General features: G+C 37.6%; 1 protein-coding gene across 3 annotated transcripts in view; it reads right to left on the bottom strand.

Moving 5' to 3' along the window:
* Positions 1–18,723, bottom strand: part of atrip (ATR interacting protein) — a 65,589-nt gene that overhangs the window by 25,702 nt on the left and 21,164 nt on the right. For all 3 annotated transcript variants that reach the window (XM_073072684.1, XM_073072685.1, XM_073072686.1), the window contains 4 exons: positions 17,761–17,879; positions 5,731–5,876; positions 1,349–1,456; positions 395–499 (listed from right to left, as the gene is read on the bottom strand). In XM_073072684.1, coding sequence (XP_072928785.1) covers positions 395–499; positions 1,349–1,456; positions 5,731–5,876; positions 17,761–17,879 — 478 coding nt within the window. The remainder of the gene's footprint in view (positions 1–394; positions 500–1,348; positions 1,457–5,730; positions 5,877–17,760; positions 17,880–18,723) is intronic.

The raw sequence follows: 18,723 nt of genomic DNA, 5'->3' as shown, positions 1-18,723 counted from the left end.
ACGGTATTGCTTTGCACTGTTGAAACTATGTGTTATAATTACCGGTATGTGGTCTTTGGCAGTTAGTCTTTTATCAATTATGGTATTGTCTGCACTGTTGAAACTATATGTTAACTATAACTATATGGTTTTGTGTATGTCTTGTAGCTTTAGGTTTGTCTGATGGGTTTGTAGTTCCTTTCTGGGGAACATGCTAAGACAGTAGCGTGATATTGATACACAGCAGCCTCTCCAGACTCTGGATTGGGGATTACCAAACGTTATGTGGTTTTTCTTGTGTGGTCTGTTTTGTGCTTTTTCGTGATATCATTCCGGAGAACGTTGTCTCATTTTTAACTGCATTGTATTGGTGGTTTATAAATGACAATAAACTGAATCTGAATTAATCAATCACCTTCAACCCGTCTTTTGCACTTTCCAGATGCCATCTCAACATCAACTTTGGACCAGGATGCTTGCTTCCCCTCACCAGTGGAAATGGAATGTGTACTAGGAGAACCTAAAGAATAAAGGAAGGACAAAGAACACATTTACCAAGACAAATAAAACATCTTTAAACCATTTAAAATGTACTGAAATAAGTGTAAAATCTGTAGCTTAGACAACAATTTAAATTGTATCTAAATTCATATGAATGATCTCTCTATTGGGCAAAAAAGAGAAACTAAGTAAAAAGCCAAAACTGGAGTAAATTTACACCTTGTTTTCTTTATTACTGTTTTGGAACTGTACCATTTCAGAACCAAATTATTGATGAAAGATTATTGCTACCACCCAATTTAGGGATCTGCCTAAATTGCATATTTTTAGATGCTTCCTCATTGACTCATGGAGTAGCTCAATTTCCTAAAGGATGGTCAATGCCTCTACTGCTTCAGTAACCTACAAGAGTCCGCACAGAGCTGACTAGCATCTAAAAATTCCATTAAAAATATGGAAACTGATGACACTTGAACAATGCAACAACTTTACCTCATCATCTGTTTTTTTGTTACAGGCATTTACACAAGGAACCTAAAAAAAAGCTTGCCTAAAAAACTATGTGTATGTACCTCAGCAATCAAAAGTTTACAGAATAATACCAGGCTAAAATTAACATTTCTTCAATTAGACTACATAGACTTTGCAGAAATATGCAGGTGTAACAAAACACAGACATAAAAGAATTAGGGATTGTTGATTGAATGAAAAGGAACATGCCAGGTGACCAATTTTAAAATTAATTAAACTGTAAGATCAAGCTCACAAACAGCATAAGCATTATTATAGAAACATTCCAAAGGTAAGGATTTCCCCACCAAATTATATCACATATTTTCAAATATATTGAAGTACAATGATTGTTTACCTTCAGACTGCCTGTTGTGGGATGATTTTCCCAAAATGGAGGTAAATGACAGACTTTTTTTAGGCATTTCCTTCTTGGCAATGTGATACTCCTTCAAATCTCTTGTCTCTGTTAATTTAAGATTGCAATTTTTAAAAAAATTAACAGTCCCAAACATCCACCCATCTTCTTATGCTCAGACACTGAAATCCTCATTGATTTTTTTCCCACCTCTTAACCAAACTATTCAAAAGTTCTCCTGCCCAGATTTTCATTCTATGACCTACTTGAAGATTTTAGAAACTACTACCGCATATTGATCAGTCTCTCTCTCTCTCTCTCTCTCTCTCTCCCTCCCTCCTCCCCCCCCCCCTCCCCAACCTCACAACAACTACTCTTCTGATCAGCATCTGCACCTTTTATTGTGTTGTTGTGTCCTGGAATTTTATATTAACTGCAAACAGCAGGGAATCCAGTAAGAAGTATGGCTACAACTCATTCACTTGATACATTTCCTCAGGCTGGCATCCTTTTCAAAATGAGCTACTGTTCTTCTTTTAGCAAAGTTTCATTTGCCAAAACACCAATGTGTGCTTTTTAATTTATAGGGCAAACTTCCCTTCTGCATTTTATAGAGGGTATTCACAGAGTGAAAAAGAAACATTTAGCTTTTCCTGTCAAATAAATAACATATTAATATCCATTTTTATGATTTAAATTTTAATGAATTCTTTTACAAATTTTCCCCGAACCCTTGAGTCAGTGTTGAAATTATGTAAATCATAGCTTACAAAACATAAAATCATCCATAAAATAAAAACAAACATGGTAGAAATAAATACAGTCGGCCCTCCTTATCCGCAAGTTCCGCATGCACGAATTCAACCAACCACGGATCGGGAAAACCCGTTAGTCCTCTCTCCAGCACTTGTTGTTTGACCATGTACAGACTTCTTTTTCTTGTCATTATTCCCTAAACAATACAGTATAACAAATACTTACATAGCATTTACATTGTATTAGGTATTATAAGTAATCTGGAGATGATTTAAAGTATACAGGAGGATGTGCATAGGTTACCGTGGATCAAGAATTGAAAAAAAAATGTAAGTCCTCTAAGACGGAACAGGTACATCTGGTATTATTTAGCGTCAGTTAGTCAAACGTTTATCTTAGCATATAGTATATATTTTACCTTTCTATGCATATAAAACACTTAACAAATGTATGTATTTCAGTAATTAAACCACTGCATTTGCTTAGTAATAATTGTAGCTTTCATCCGGTCAGGGCCTTCACATGCTCCATTATTCTCACTTTATCCCAACTGTAGCCTAACACTTTTCCAATGACCGATGACGTTTCACCTCTTTCCGATCGCTTTATTATTTCCACTTTATTTTCAAACGTGATCGATTGCCAGGACAGAATCACTGTGGACGGTGGATCCCAGGCTCCGCTGGGTCCTAAAGTCCACTGCACTGAGCCAAGTTAAATAAGCTCCAGAGCTCTGCCAGGTCCTAAAGTCCACTGACTTGAGCATCCGCGTTTTTTGGTATCCATGGGGAGTCCTGGAACCAATCCCCCGTGGATAAGGGGGGCCAACTGTATCAATATAATAACCATATGTGTCTACTGAGACCTCTAATAACATAAAAGACTGCCATTCAGCAATATGCTTCACCACTATTCCTCCCCCTCCCCCAGGAAACCTAAAATATTTGAATATCCATTCTTGACATTGTACTTCAATGAAAGAATTCAAAACTGTGGTTATTGTTAACATGTCTGTGACTAGTAGAAGAAAATAAGGAATGTGTTTTATAAGATAGTACAGTTGCAAGAATAAGCTTGTGAACCCTTTGCAATTACCTGGTTTTCGGCATTAATCACTCATCAAATGTGGTCTGATCTTCATCTAACTCACAACAATAGACAAATATAATCTGCCTAAACTAATAACACACAAGCAATTGTACTTCTCATTAATACTGAGTATTCCATTTAAACAATCACAGTTTAGGTTCAAAAGATGTATGAACCTCTGGGGTAATGCCTTCTACAAAAGCAATTTGGAGTCAGCTGTTTCAATCAGAGATGAGATTGGAGGTTTTTGTTGTAGAGGTGCCCTGCCCTAACAAAATGACACAGCCTGCGTTCTTCTCAAGAAAGCTCTGTCTATGTGCACCATGTCTCGATCAAAACAACTTTCAGGTGATCTTAAAAGAATTGTAGAGATACATGAAGCTGGAAAAGGCTACAAAAGCATTTCTAAATACCCAAGTGTTCATCAGTCCACAGTAAGAGAAATAGTCTACACATGGAGCAAACTCAGTACTGTTGCTACTCTCCCTAGGAGTAGGCATCCTGCAAAGATCACACCAAGAGCATGACATGCAGTGCTGAAAGAGGTGAAAAAGAACCCAAGCGAAACAGCAAAAGACCTTCAAGAATCTCTAGAACTTGCTAAAGTCTCTGTTCATGTATCCATTGTAAGAAAAACGGCGAACAAGAATGATGTTCATTGAAGCACACCACAGAGGAAACCACTGCTCTCCAAAAAAAACATTCCTGCATGTCAAGTTTGCAAAAGACCACCTGGATGTTCCACAACGCTTATAGGACAATGTTCTATGGACAGATGAAACAAAAGCTGAACTTTTTAGCAGAAATGCACACTGCTATGTTTGGAGGAAAAAGGATTCTGCACACCAACACCAAAACCTCATCCCAACTGTGAAGCGTGGTGGAAAGAGCATCAAGGTTTAGAGTTGCTTTGCTGCCTCAGGGCCTGGACAGCTTACAATTTTGAATTCATTGTTTCCTCAACAATTACATCAAAACATTTACAGGAGAATGTCAGGGTAGTGGTCCGTCAGCTAAAGCTTAATAGAAGTTGGATGTTGCAACAAGACAATGATCCGAAAGACAAGATTAAATCAACAACAGAACGTTTTAAATGAAGAAAATTCATGTTTTGGAATGTGTAAGTCAGAGTCCAGACCTTAACCCAATTGACATGTTGTGACATGACCTGAAGTGCGATGTTCATGTAAGGTATCCCAGAAATACTGATGAACTAAAACAATTTTGTATGGAAGAATGGTCAAAATTCATCTTCGCCATTGTGCAAGTCTGATCAGCAGCAACACGAAACGTTTAGCGGAGGTTACTGTTTCTAAAGGAGGTTCCACCAGTTATTAAGTAGAAGGGTGCATATACTTTTACCAGCCTGGACTGTGAATGATTAAACAACATGTTCAAGAGACATGAAAAGTACAATTGTTTGTCTGTTATCAGTTTAGGCAGATTGTGTTTGTCTATTATTGTGACTTAGATGAAGATTAGACCATAGTTTATGAGTAATTAGTGCAGAAAACCAGATAATTGCAAAGGGTTCACAAACTTCTTCTTAAAGCTGCGTTCAGTGAATGATGGTTGTAAAATTCAAAACATTGTGTAGTAATGGTACGATACAGTGATTATCCATACCTCTAGGCCTTCAGTTATGCTTGTCATGTTCAAGTCATATGCTTCAGCATATGTCCAATGTACAATATTAAATTATCACATCTGTCTCAGCATGAACAGTTATGACAGAAATACAGACGATATACCAAAAAGCAGGAAAACACAGCTTTAGCTCCTTATTATGAACCAATTTCAAAAGTAATATCTGAAACAGGCAGAAATCACATTTTTCTGTTTGAGGTTCTTCAAAGTATGATTGTTTTGAAGATTTTGTTTCTTTATTCTTCAGCAATGGTTCCCTTTTTTACTTTAATTTATAGGGTAATTCTCATTGGTAATATTCATCAGCTGATTGATCAAGCTATGCTAAAATATTTCTGAATTCAGAAACTTCCAGCAATTGCATTAAAAGCAAATATTTCATTAATCTGCTTTCCTTCTGACATTTGGAAGAGCAGCATTTTAGAAATCAAACTTTCAAGCAGATCCTAAGTACAAACAGAAATACACTTATTTTAGAACATATAAAATGCCTATAATTGATTCTATTGCTTCAAAAGACAAAATAACAATTTCTTCAGTTTATATTACTCAAGGAAATGCAGCTTCTGATTACAAGTAATGCAAGCTTTATGAAAATAACAATGGCAATCACACTAGCTAAATAATCACAGTTTAACGTTAATAAGAATCCAAGAAAAACAACAAGCTAAAAAAAAACAACACACACAAAATGCTGGTGGAACACAGCAGGCCCGGCAGCATCTATAGGGAGAAGCGCTGTCGACGTTTCGGGCCGAGACGTCAACAGCGCTTCTCCCTATAGATGCTGCCTGGCCTGCTGTGTTCCACCAGCATTTTGTGTGTGTTGTTGTTTGAATTTCCAGCATCTGCAGATTTCCTCGTGTTTGCAAGCTAAAAAAAAAACTTACCTTTATTAGATGTAAGCTGGTTCCCTGCTGAAGGGGAACAAATGGAATGCACCGGGGACATCTCTGCAGCAAATGACTTTTTATCAGGAAAATAACTTCTTGCAGTCTGGGGAGAGGCACTGGGTCCAGATGAACATCTCCTGGGGCTAAAGAGAATTTAGGCAAATATTAGAAAATGTTTGAAGGAACAGTGACATTGCCAACAATATGAACTTACCATTTTTCTTTAGGCAGTTATGCCTCAAAAAGACAAAAGTTATTCAGCCAAACAAAAGGCTGCTTATTAATAACTGATTAAAAAAGCTAATTGAAATGAAAATCATTGAAGATGGGGAATGAAATTCAAAATGTCTGAATGTGCTCATATAACCAACATTAGTAAGGAAATAACATTACTAAAACGCAGCTGAAATAATCAAGAATGCTCTTGTTGTATCCTGAAAATGACAACAAACTAAATGAAATTTGCATTGAACTTGGGCACTCTACCTTTGAGAAAAGCATTAAACCAATGGGGATGACTCACAGAAGAATAAAGTGATTTCGAACTCATCCTCAAGAATGAGGGTGTAATCTCATTGAACCCTATTGAATATTGAAAGGCTTAGGTACACCCTAGGACATGGAATGAAGAGGATGTTTCCTATAGTGGGGGAAGAGAGCACAGCCTCAGAATACGAGGATGTGCACAGTGAAGCACAGAATAAACTTGTCTCTATTAAGGAAAAGAATGATGATCCTGGTCTTCAAAATGTTGAGAAGCATTTGTTACGTATTCGGGCAACAATAATATAGATGAGTTAGGCAAGGGGTTTTATAACGATTAACACGTTTATTAAACACTGATAACAAACCCCCTTCAAATGTAAACAAACCCAAACAATGGTCCGAGCTCAGCTGCTGGCAGCTGGTCAGACAGTTCTTAATAGCTTTGCAGTCCCAAACAGTCTTTAAAGTAGTATTGAAAAAAAAAGTTCTCCAAAGCGATATGCCGAATGAAAACAGTTCAAAGAACGATATGCCGACAGTTCAAAAGCTCACGGTACTTTTAAAAGGAGAGACTTTTTAAAGCAATGTAAATTCTCTTCCACGTCGATGTCCTTCGATTCCCAGCGTCGAACTCCCACGTCGAATTTTATTAAATATAACAACTTAAAGTGACTGACCTCTCTTCCACACTATTCTCAAACCCTTTCTGGTCATCCCAGGGGTCAACAGCGAGAATAGTCAACGAAATCCTTCCGAATGAGGATCACACAAGGTCGAAGTCAATCCATCGAAAATCGATTTTTCTTGATCTCCAAACTTCACTCTCCATTAGCAAAGAAACCGTTGGCTCTGACCTTTTAAACTTTAGGCATTATATAAAACTTCATTTTTAACTAAACTGCGTCATCACATTAAATCACACAGTAACATGAAGTCATCTTGGCAAATCCAGCCACGAACTGCCCCACCTGACAGGGTGGATCTTCCTTTTATACCCTGTAGAAAAAACCTGTCACATGACCTCTACTGGCGGGAAAATGACATCACTCCACCATTACCTCATGTCCAGTATAACTTCAACCCCAGTCACGTGACAAGGGTACCACTGTCACGTGTCACGGGTACGTAACACCTCCCTCCAAAAAAAACATTTTTTGGTCTATCAAGAACAAAAATTTTTAACAATTACTTACAAGAAAAAAAAACAAATGTATAAATTACATAACATACACAATATACAATACAGTAGGAGTGTTACAATAAAAAAACCACTCCAAAAACATTGTACATTCAACATCGAGATAGACAATCAGCAACCACATTATCTTTACCTTTAATATGAGTTATCACAATATTGTACTCTTGTAACATCAAACTCCAATTTAACAATCTTCTGTTTTTGTTTTTCATCTTACTCAGAAAAACTAACGGATTATGATCAGTGTAAACAATAAGTGGTTTTTGAGTTGTACCAACATATACCTCAAAATATTCCAAAGCCAAAACAAGAGATAACAATTCTTTCTCTATTGTTGAATAGTTTCTTTGATGCTTATTAAATTTCTTAGAAAAGTAAGCTACTGGATGATCAACCTCATCACCCTCATTCTTTTGCATCAATACTGCTCCCGCAGCTTCATCACTAGCATCCACAGCTAATGAAAAAGGTTTTTCAAAGTCAGGTGCCTTAAGCACAGGTTGTTCACATATCATTGTTTTCAATTTTTCAAATGCTTCCTGACAAAACACTGTCCACACAAACTTTACATTCTTCTGCAGAAGATTAGTTAATGGAAGGGCAACATTAGCAAAATTCTTACAAAATTTTCGATAATATCCTACCATTCCCAAAAACCTTCTGAGAGTTTTTTTCCCCGTCGGAGTGGGAATTTCCAAAATTGCCTGAACTTTTGCCTGAACAGGAGCTACCTTACCTTGACCTACAACATAACCAAGGTAAGTCACAGTAGCATGTCCAAATTCACTCTTGGCTAAATTAATAGTCAAGTTAGCTTTTGAAAGCTTTTCAAACAATTTCTCCACCGCAATAATGTGTGCTTCCCAAGTATCATTTCCTGTCACTAAATCATCAATATAAGCATCAGTATCTTTCAAACCCTGAATCACAGAATTAATCATCCTCTGAAAAGTACCTGGGGCATTCTTCATCCCAAATGGAAGAACATTATACTCATATAACCCAGATGGAGTTACAAATGCAGAAATCTCTCTACCTCTGTCCGTTAATGGAACACACCAATACCCTTTCAATAAATCAATCTTTGTAAGGAACTTTGCTTTTCCAACCTTATCTACACAATCATCTACTCTAGGAATTGGATATGCATCTGTTTTCGTTACAGCATTCACCTTTCTATAGTCCGTACAAAACCTAATACTACCATCAGGTTTTGGCACCATAACACATGGCGAACTCCAATTCGAGTTAGAATGTCTAATAATATCATTCTCTAACATGTATTCAATTTCTTTCTCAGCAAGTTCACATTTTTCCATGTTCATCCTATATGGATGTTGTTTAATAGGTTTGGCATCTCCAACATCTACATCATGTGAAGCTATAGTAGTCCTTCTCGGAACATCTGGAAACAAATCCTTATACTTAAAAATCAATTCCTTCATCTGTTGTTTCTGCTCTAGCTGTAAATGTGCTAATTTCTCATCCATATTTTCCAAAATAGTCGAATTAGGTAACCTAACAGAAACAATGTTAGATTTAGAATGAAAGTCAGATGAATCATCTATCATGTTCCCAGTTAAATCCAACTCATTCTCACTAACCACAACAGTCACAGTATCAGATTGTTTCTCAAAATATGGTTTAATCATATTTATGTGGCAAAGTTGTGTTGACCTTCTACGATCTGGAGTTTTTATTACATAATCCACATCATTAACTCTAGACACAATTTCATAAGGTCCATGAAATCTAGCTTGTAAAGGATTTGTCTGCACTGGGAAAAGAACCAACACCTTATCTCCAGGCTTAAACATCCTCATCCTAGCTTCCTTATCATACCAAGTCTTCATTTTCTCCTGAGCCAACTTTAAATTTTCCTTGGCTAAGCTACAAGCTCTATGTAACCTGTCCTTAAATTTCAAAACATAGTCCAACAAATTAGTATGCACTTCCTTACTAATCCACTGTTCCTTCAATAAAGCTAAAGGTCCTCTAACTCTATGCCCAAACACAAGTTCAAATGGACTAAACCCTAAAGATTCCTGTACCGATTCCCTTACTGCAAATAAAAGTAAGCTTATACTCTCATCCCAGTCACTTTCATTCTCCACACAATATGTCCTAATCATATTCTTGAGAGTAGAATGAAACCTCTCCAAAGCACCTTGCGATTCTGGATGGTACGCAGACGAAGTAATTTGCTTAGCTCCCAATTTATAAACTATCTGTTGAAACAATCCAGACATAAAATTACTACCTTGATCAGTTTGTATTTCCTTAGGCAATCCAAAATAAGTAAAGAATTTTATAAGAGCCTTCGTCACAGTTTTAGCTTTTATATTCCTAAGTGGTACTGCCTCTGGAAACCTAGACGAAGTACACATGATAGTCAACAAATACTGATAACCAGTTTTTGTCTTTGGTAATGGACCAACACAATCTACAATAACTTTAGAAAACGGTTCACCAAATGCTGGAATAGGTTGTAATGGAGCTACTGGTGTAACCTGATTTGGTTTACCCACAATTTGACAAGTATGGCACGTCTTACAAAACATCGCCACATCTTTTCTTAAACCAGGCCAGTAAAAATGTTTTAAAATCTTGTCCACAGTTTTCCTTACCCCTTGATGTCCACCTAAAGGCACACTATGAGCTAAAGTCAAAATCTCATTCCGATAAACTTTAGGAACAACCACCTGATAAACAACATTCCATTCCTCACTTGCAGGAATTGTAGGCGACCTCCACTTCCTCATCAACACTCCTTTTTCCAAGTAATATCCTACTGACACCTTCTCAATTTCATTACCTAGTAAAGCTTGTTCCCTTAATTTTACAATCTCAGGATCTCTATTCTGCTCTGCTATCATCTCCTTCCGAGACAAAGATAAATCTTCATAGTCAGACTTACTCCCAGAACCTTGTTCAAACAACGAAGGTAAGAAAGTTTCTGACACATCCTCAAAACTCGAATCCTGAGTTGAACAGTCATGAGTAACAACCTCATTCTGCACATCAATCTTTTTAGCCATAGCTCTAGTCACAACACAAGAAAAATCTGTGTTAGAATTCACCTCAGGTACCTCTGATTCCATTGTCAAATGCACTTCAGGAAAAACTTGTCCACCTGCCAAGTCATTACCTAACAATAAAGAAATACCCTTCACAGGTAAGCTATGCTGTAATCCTACCTTAACAAATCCTGTAACTAACCCTGACTTTAAATTTACTTCATGTAAACGTACAGGCATAAAATCACTTCCAACACCTCTTATGTAATTCACCTCACCAGTATCACTCTCTTCATTAAACTTCAACACACTATCTAACATCAGTGATTGAGAAGCTCCAGTATCCCTAAGAATCTTTATTGGCACCAGAGTAGATCCTTCTTTCAAGGATACAAACCCTTCAGTTATAAAATGATCATATCCCTTTCTAACTTTGTCAGACTCTAACAAATCCTCATTTGTGTTTACCAAACCCTGTAACTTTACAGGTGCTTTAGTATGTTGCACACAAGCATCCGGAACTGCTTCCTTCTCTTTCTTTTTCAATTTGAAACAGTTAGCTATTACATGGCCAGGCTTCTTACAATAGTTACAAATAAGACCAAACTGTCTTTCCTTCACAGGTTTTCCTTCCTCCTTACCTCTCTCATTAACCTCTGATTTAATTTCTGATTTACCTGGAGTCTCCATATTATTTTTCCTCTTAAAAATTCTACCCTGAGGAAATTTATTCTTATGGATTAAAACATACTCATCAGCTAATCTGGCACAGTCCTGCAATTTATCAGTATCCCTCTCATTTAAGTAGGTCCTTACTTCAACAGGAATGCTTCTTTTAAATTCCTCCATCAAAATCAGCTCTCTCAATGTATCATAGTCCTCATTTACATTTTTAGAAGAAACCCATCTCTCAAAACACATAGCTTTATCATAGGCAAATTCCACATAAGTCTTTTCCACAGACTTTTTCAAACTCCTGAATCTTTCCCTGTACGCTTCTGGGACCAACTCATACGATTTGAGAATATTTTCTTTCACAATATCATAATCTAATGCTTGCTCAGCAGTTAAAGCTGTGTAAACCTGTTGTGCCTTGCCTTTAATCACACTCTGTAATAACACTGACCATTTATCTTTCGGCCACTCTAACATCCGAGCAATAGTTTCAAAATGTTGAAAATATCTCTCCACTTCTGTTTCACTAAATGGAGGGACCAATTTAATTTCTTGGCTAGCAACAAACGGTTTTTTAGAATCAGCAGACTGTTCTACAGACCTTAATTTAGCCATTGCATATTCAAAATCTCTTTTCTTCTGCTCAGATTCCAATTTACACCTTTCTAACATCATTTGTTCAATTTGCAACTGCATCTCCAGATTACTTATTGGAAACGATTCTAAAATCGATTCTTCAAAATGACCCGAAGCCACAAAATGTGATGCGATCTTTCTCTGTATTACAGCTTTTGATGTAGTTTGCAAAATCCCTTTAAGATGCAACCGATTAGCAAGTTCAGAGACTTCAGTTTTTTTCGCCTTCGCTAACAAATCCGCGACTGGCGAATCCAGAAACTCATCAATATTCATCGTTGCCGAATACCACTCACAAGCCAATCAAACAAAAAAAAATCGAGCAATCCCCGTTACCAAAACACCGATTCAAAATTCAAAAAACTTTTTAAAATCAAATAATTCAATTCCGGACGTAGCCCCCATATTTATGTTACGTATTCGGGCAACAATAATATAGATGAGTTAGGCAAGGGGTTTTATAACGATTAACACGTTTATTAAACACTGATAACAAACCCCCTTCAAATGTAAACAAACCCAAACAATGGTCCGAGCTCAGCTGCTGGCAGCTGGTCAGACAGTTCTTAATAGCTTTGCAGTCCCAAACAGTCTTTAAAGTAGTATTGAAAAAAAAAGTTCTCCAAAGCGATATGCCGAATGAAAACAGTTCAAAGAACGATATGCCGACAGTTCAAAAGCTCACGGTACTTTTAAAAGGAGAGACTTTTTAAAGCAATGTAAATTCTCTTCCACGTCGATGTCCTTCGATTCCCAGCGTCGAACTCCCACGTCGAATTTTATTAAATATAACAACTTAAAGTGACTGACCTCTCTTCCACACTATTCTCAAACCCTTTCTGGTCATCCCAGGGGTCAACAGCGAGAATAGTCAACGAAATCCTTCCGAATGAGGATCACACAAGGTCGAAGTCAATCCATCGAAAATCGATTTTTCTTGATCTCCAAACTTCACTCTCCATTAGCAAAGAAACCGTTGGCTCTGACCTTTTAAACTTTAGGCATTATATAAAACTTCATTTTTAACTAAACTGCGTCATCACATTAAATCACACAGTAACATGAAGTCATCTTGGCAAATCCAGCCACGAACTGCCCCACCTGACAGGGTGGATCTTCCTTTTATACCCTGTAGAAAAAACCTGTCACATGACCTCTACTGGCGGGAAAATGACATCACTCCACCATTACCTCATGTCCAGTATAACTTCAACCCCAGTCACGTGACAAGGGTACCACTGTCACGTGTCACGGGTACGTAACACATTTGAGAAGCAAATGTTGAGAAAAAATGTTATTCATTCAGAACAGAGTATAAATAAAGAAAGTGAGCTTCAAAAAAACAAAGCAGTAATAAAATTTTAAAAAGGAAAGACTTGGAAAATGATGAGCTAAGTAAGGATGCACTAGCATTGAAGAGGGTCCAGAGAATTATCCCAGGAATTAAAGGATTAGTTAATGAAGCGCATTTGACGGCTTTAGACCTGTACTCACTAGAGTTTAGAATAATGGGAGGGGAATCTCACTGAAACCTACTGAATATTGAAAACATAAGAGTGAACACAGAAAGGATGTTTCCACTAGTGGGAGCAGTCTAGGGTCAGAGGATACAGCCTCAGAATGGAACGACTGCCCTTAGAATGGAGACAAGGAGGGATTTCTTTACCCAGAGGGTGGTGAATTGGTGAATCTATAGAATTCTTCGCCACAGATAGCTGTGTCAAGCCAAATCACTGGGTTTAACTATAGTGGAGATAGGTTGTTGATTTAGTAAGGGTGTCAAAGATTACAGGAAGAAGGCAGGAGAATATTGTTAAGAGAGATTTAAAAATCAGCCACAATGGAATGGCATTTCAGATTTGATGGGCTAAATGGGCGAATTCTATTCTTACGGTCTCATGGAACCTTCTCCTTCCAGGATTGCGCTAATGCGCAACAGACTTCCAACAAAAATAGCTTGTTGTGTAAGTTAATTCTTCTTCAAAAAATATATAAACATCTAGTTAGCAACAATGATAACAACCTCCCAAAGAATAACAAAATTATAGATAACATGGATCAATGTCAAAAACCATGAAATACCATATATTCCAGAGTATAAGCCAACCCCCCCCCCCCATTTTCAAGGTTAAAAAAGTGACATTTTCATGTTACCTTTGTATAAGCCGACCCCTTTTGCAGAGGTTTTTGATTTAACCAGAAAAGATCACAAGATCTCAGCTTTGCTGGATCTGGAACCAGGAAATTTTGTGAACCAGTACGTGCTAAAAAAAACAGGCCTACACATTGTAGAGCGTTATAAGTGAATTCTCAGTAAATAAATCAGGGAGAGAAATTTTGGATTAGGTCTCCAATAGTAAAGAATCCTCAGAATTGTAACCCCCACAAAACCATTTAGCGCCCATTGTAATCTCGTTAAAACATAACACGGAGTGGCGGGATCAGTACGTGTACTCAGTATTGAGTTTGCGACCGCCACGTTGCAAAGATTAAAACAAATGCGATATGATGCTGGCTTCAAGCTGAAGGTTGTTGATTTTGCTAAAGGAACGAATAATTCTGCAGCTGCTAAGAAGTTTAGTGTAAACGAGAAACAAGTGAGAGAGTGGAGAAAGGCAGAGGACACACTGAGGGAAATGCCAAAGACGAAATGTGCTAACCACGGGAAAACATGCCAGTGGCAAGAACTGGAAGAAAAAGTTTTAGAGTGGGTGAATCACCAGCGATCATCCGGATACATCTCTACCAGAGAATTGATTCCAGTTCAAGCATTGAAATGGGCCAAGAAACACCGTGAGGTCAGTGAAAATTTCAAAGCTACGCGAAGTTGGTGCTCACGATTTATGAATAGACGTGATCTTGTGTTGAGACAAAAAACAAAGATAGCTCAGAAAATTCCTACGGGGTGTTATTGTCTATGTTCAAGAACGCTGCTGGATGGACAAAGCCGGTTGCTTGAAGTGGGTTAAAGAGGTGTGGCATTGACATCCCGATGGTTTTGGGAAAGAAAAGTCGCTACTTGTCTGGGACATCTTCAAAGCGCACTTGTCAGGTGAGACAAAAGCAGCATTGAAAGCTGAAAATACGGACATTGCAGTCATCCCCGGTGGTTTGATCTCCGTGCTCCAGCCACCAGATGTGAGTTTAATCAAATCATTCAAAGAACTCATGCGTCGACAGTGGAACGAAATTGACTCAAAAACAGCCAATAAATACAACCTGTCTTCCGTGTATTCGTTTTTCCAAAGTTGGCACCCTGTGTATAAGTCGACCCCCTAATTTTAGGACTAAAATTTAGGGCCAAATTCTCGACTTATACACCGGAATTTACGGTAAAATGGATGTGTTAAAATACCATAAGTAAATGGTCAAATATATACTGTAAACAGAAAGATATCTCAGTATTTTCTATTACCTATTCTGAAAGAATGGGCTCAGTTATAGCTATTTTATTCCTAAGGGAATTCGATGTATATTTGTTTTTGCTATTCTCCTAATTTGGAAATGTCAACCACCACAGCTTATAGAGTCAGGAAAAAGACAACCATCTTCCAACTGCTGTTGAATACTTCCTGGTACATCACATCAGGTGTCAACAGACCTCCAAAGCACATCATTTGTGATTAAGACTGGCTAAACTAAAAGGGCCCATAAAAGTTAAGTATTTTCTGTTATAGATATTTTTTGTTTCATAGCAAAGATCCTCATCGATTTTTTAAAAATGTTATATTCATAAAAGTGATCAGAAAAAGATCAGTATTCAAATATTTAATCAAACTTCAACTGTATGATTTTAACCCTCTCCCTCTTAAAGAGGGGCAAACAGTTAAAAACCCTGGTGAAACCTTCCAAGATTATGGAGATAATTAAGTTATGGACAGAACTGAACAATGAATGCAAACGTTTAATCTATGAATTTTCTTGCATCCTTAAGAGCTCAACATAGTTTGATAGGCATATATAATATCCAAAAATAACATCTGTTATTATAATGCTATATAAAGCTTATTGCCAAATCTTAAGTAACGAAAGTATTCCAGGTGCAGCCTCATCAGTATCCTCTACAGTTGCAGCATAACCTCCTTGCTCTTAAATTCAATCCCTCTAGCAATGAAGGCCAACATTCAATTTGCCTTCTCAATAGCTTGCAGCCACCTGCAAACCAACATTTTGTGATTCATGCACAAGCACTCCCAAGTCCCTCTGCACAGCAGCATGCTGCAACTTTTTACCATTTAAATAAAGTGCTCTTTCATTTTTCCCTCCAAGGTTGATGACCTTGCATTTACTAACATTGTACTCCATCTTCCAGACACTTGCCTACTCACTAAACCTATCTATGTCTCTCTACAGATTCTCCAAACCTTCTGCACAATTTGCTTTTCCACTCAATTTAGTATCATCAGCAAACTTAGATGCACTACACTCAGTCCCCTCTTCCAGATCGTTAATGTGTATTGTGAACAGTTCTGGGCCCAGCACCGACCTCTGCGGCACACCACTGATTGCCAACTCCCAACTCACTGCATGAGCTTTTAGTTAACCAATCCTCTATCCATGCTAATACATCACCCCCATTCTATGCATCCTTATCTTATGGACAAGTCTTTTATGTGTCACCTTATTGAACACCTTCTGGAAATCCAAGTAAATATTGTCCATCTGTTCCCCTCTATCTACTGTGCTCATTATATCCTCAAAGAACTCCAGTAAGTCTGTCAAACAGGACCTGCCTTTGCTGAATCCATGCTGCATCTGCCTGATGGATCCATTTCTTTCCAGATGCCTCGCTATTTCTTCTTTAATGATAACTTCAAGCATTTTCCCCAACTACAGATGTTAAAACAACTGGTCTATAGTTAACTGCCTTTTGCCTACATTCTTTTATGAACAGCAGCATTACATTCACCATCTTCCAATCCGCCAGGACTTGCCCAGAGATCAGAGAATTATTTTGGTAAATCATTACCAAAGCCTCTACTATAACTTCTGCCATTTCTTTCAGTATCCTGGGATGCATTCCATCAGAACCAGGAGGCTTACCTATCTTCAGGCCCACAAGTTTGCTCAGCACTACCTCTTTAGTGATAGATATTGTATCGAGGTCCTCATCTCCCAATGCAGCCATCTCTCTTTGGCATGTTAGACTCCTCCTCCACCATGAGGACAGACACAAAATCATCATTCAAAGCCTTGGCCATTTCCTCATTACCAATTCCCCCTTCTCGTCCTCCAAGGGACCTACACTCACTTCAACCACCCTTTTCTGCTTTATATAATTATAAAAACTTTCACTATTTGTTTTTATATTTTGTGCTAGTTTATCTTCATGATCTAGCTTCCCTTTCTTTATTGCTTAGTGGCTCTTTGTTGTTTTTTAAAGTTTTCCCAATCTTCCAGTTTCCCCACTACTCTTGGAGAATTGGTATGCACGAGCTTTTAAGTTTGATGCCTTCTTTTATTTTCTTAGTTCTCCAATGCTGGCTCTCCCCACCCTTGCTGTCCTTTTTTTTAAAAACTGGAATAAGAATTAACACCAAGCTGATGAGCAAGTGCGGAACCTTGCCTGAAGGCAAATTGCCTACCACTTTAGATGTTGTCACACTTGCCTCCTGAACAGAACATTAAAATTCATTCCTCAACAGTATGGATAAATTTTAAGACCAGTTGCTCTAATCTGAAACTACAATTGTTCCAAACACTGATTTTGTGATCAAGGACTACGGTCTTCAGCTTCCACAGATAGCAGGAATTATAGATTTTACATCCCTGAACAGTTCGATATTCTTGCATATTTATTTCTGAAAGGAACACATCCCAGTAATATTTTCTTACTGTATTATCCATCTCAAACTTAATCACTGGCCTTTTGCACTGATCAGAATGTATGGATATTATATAAACATTATTTAAAAGGCATTAAAAGGCTGAAAAATACAAAGAAAATCAAAACCATTGAAATGTTCAGTTAATCAAATAAATCTGACAGCCATATTTGAAGTGCATTTCACCTACCTGACTTTAGCAACACCCAGAATTGGAGACTTGGTGGTTCTTTCACAATTTCTGAACTTTGTACGCAACTCATTCATCTCTGCTTCTTTAAATTGCAGTTCAGACTGCAATGACTGCACCTTAAATTTAGAACAGCAGTCAAATTTAATAGAAATGTATTTTACTTTGAAATGTTAGCAGATAGCCAATAAAAGTTTAGCAAACACCTGCTAATATGGGGTTCTGACGTGATTTTTCATTAAAAACGAAGTATAAAGAAGTCAACAGCTGCTTATTGAGCTAATATCACACTGTTGCCATGAGCTTCAGGGTCTAAGTTCATTGAAGTTTATTATCAAAGTACATATATATCACCATATACAACCCTGAGATTCATTTTCTCGCAAGATACACAGTAAATTCAAGAAACACAATAGAATCAGGGAAAGACTGCACCCACAGGATGGAATACAAACACAATGTGCAAATGACAACAAGCTGTGCAAATACAGAAAGAAAGAAGAAAAAAAATCATAATCTTAAAAAGTCACAATACTGAGCACCACTAGAATAGTCCAAAGATTGCTAGCAATTGAGAAATGTGTGTGCTTGGCTATGCTTGCACCTCAAGTTTTACCAGCTTGAAAAGGGAAAAAAATATATAATATTAATAAAAATAAAAAAAGCAATAAATATCAAGAACATAAGATAAAGAGTCCTTGAAAATGAGTCTATAGGTTGTGGGAACAGTTCAGTGATGGGACAAATGAAGTGGAGTGAAGTTATCCCCTCTGGTTCAAAAATCTAATGGTTGAAGGGTAATAACTGTTCCTAAACCTGGTGGTTTGGGTCCTGAGGCTCCTGCATCTTCTTCCCAATGGCAGCAGTGAGAAGGGAGCATGAAGTGGATGATGGGGGTCCTTGATGATGGGTGCTGCTTTCCTGCAAAATTGCTGCGTAGATGTACTCAGTGGTGGGGAGGGC

The sequence above is a fragment of the Hemitrygon akajei genome, chromosome 19 (assembly GCF_048418815.1).
Source record: "Hemitrygon akajei chromosome 19, sHemAka1.3, whole genome shotgun sequence".
NCBI classification, from domain to species: Eukaryota; Metazoa; Chordata; class Chondrichthyes; order Myliobatiformes; family Dasyatidae; genus Hemitrygon; species Hemitrygon akajei.
This window is presented reverse-complemented; position numbering and strand designations above follow the sequence as displayed.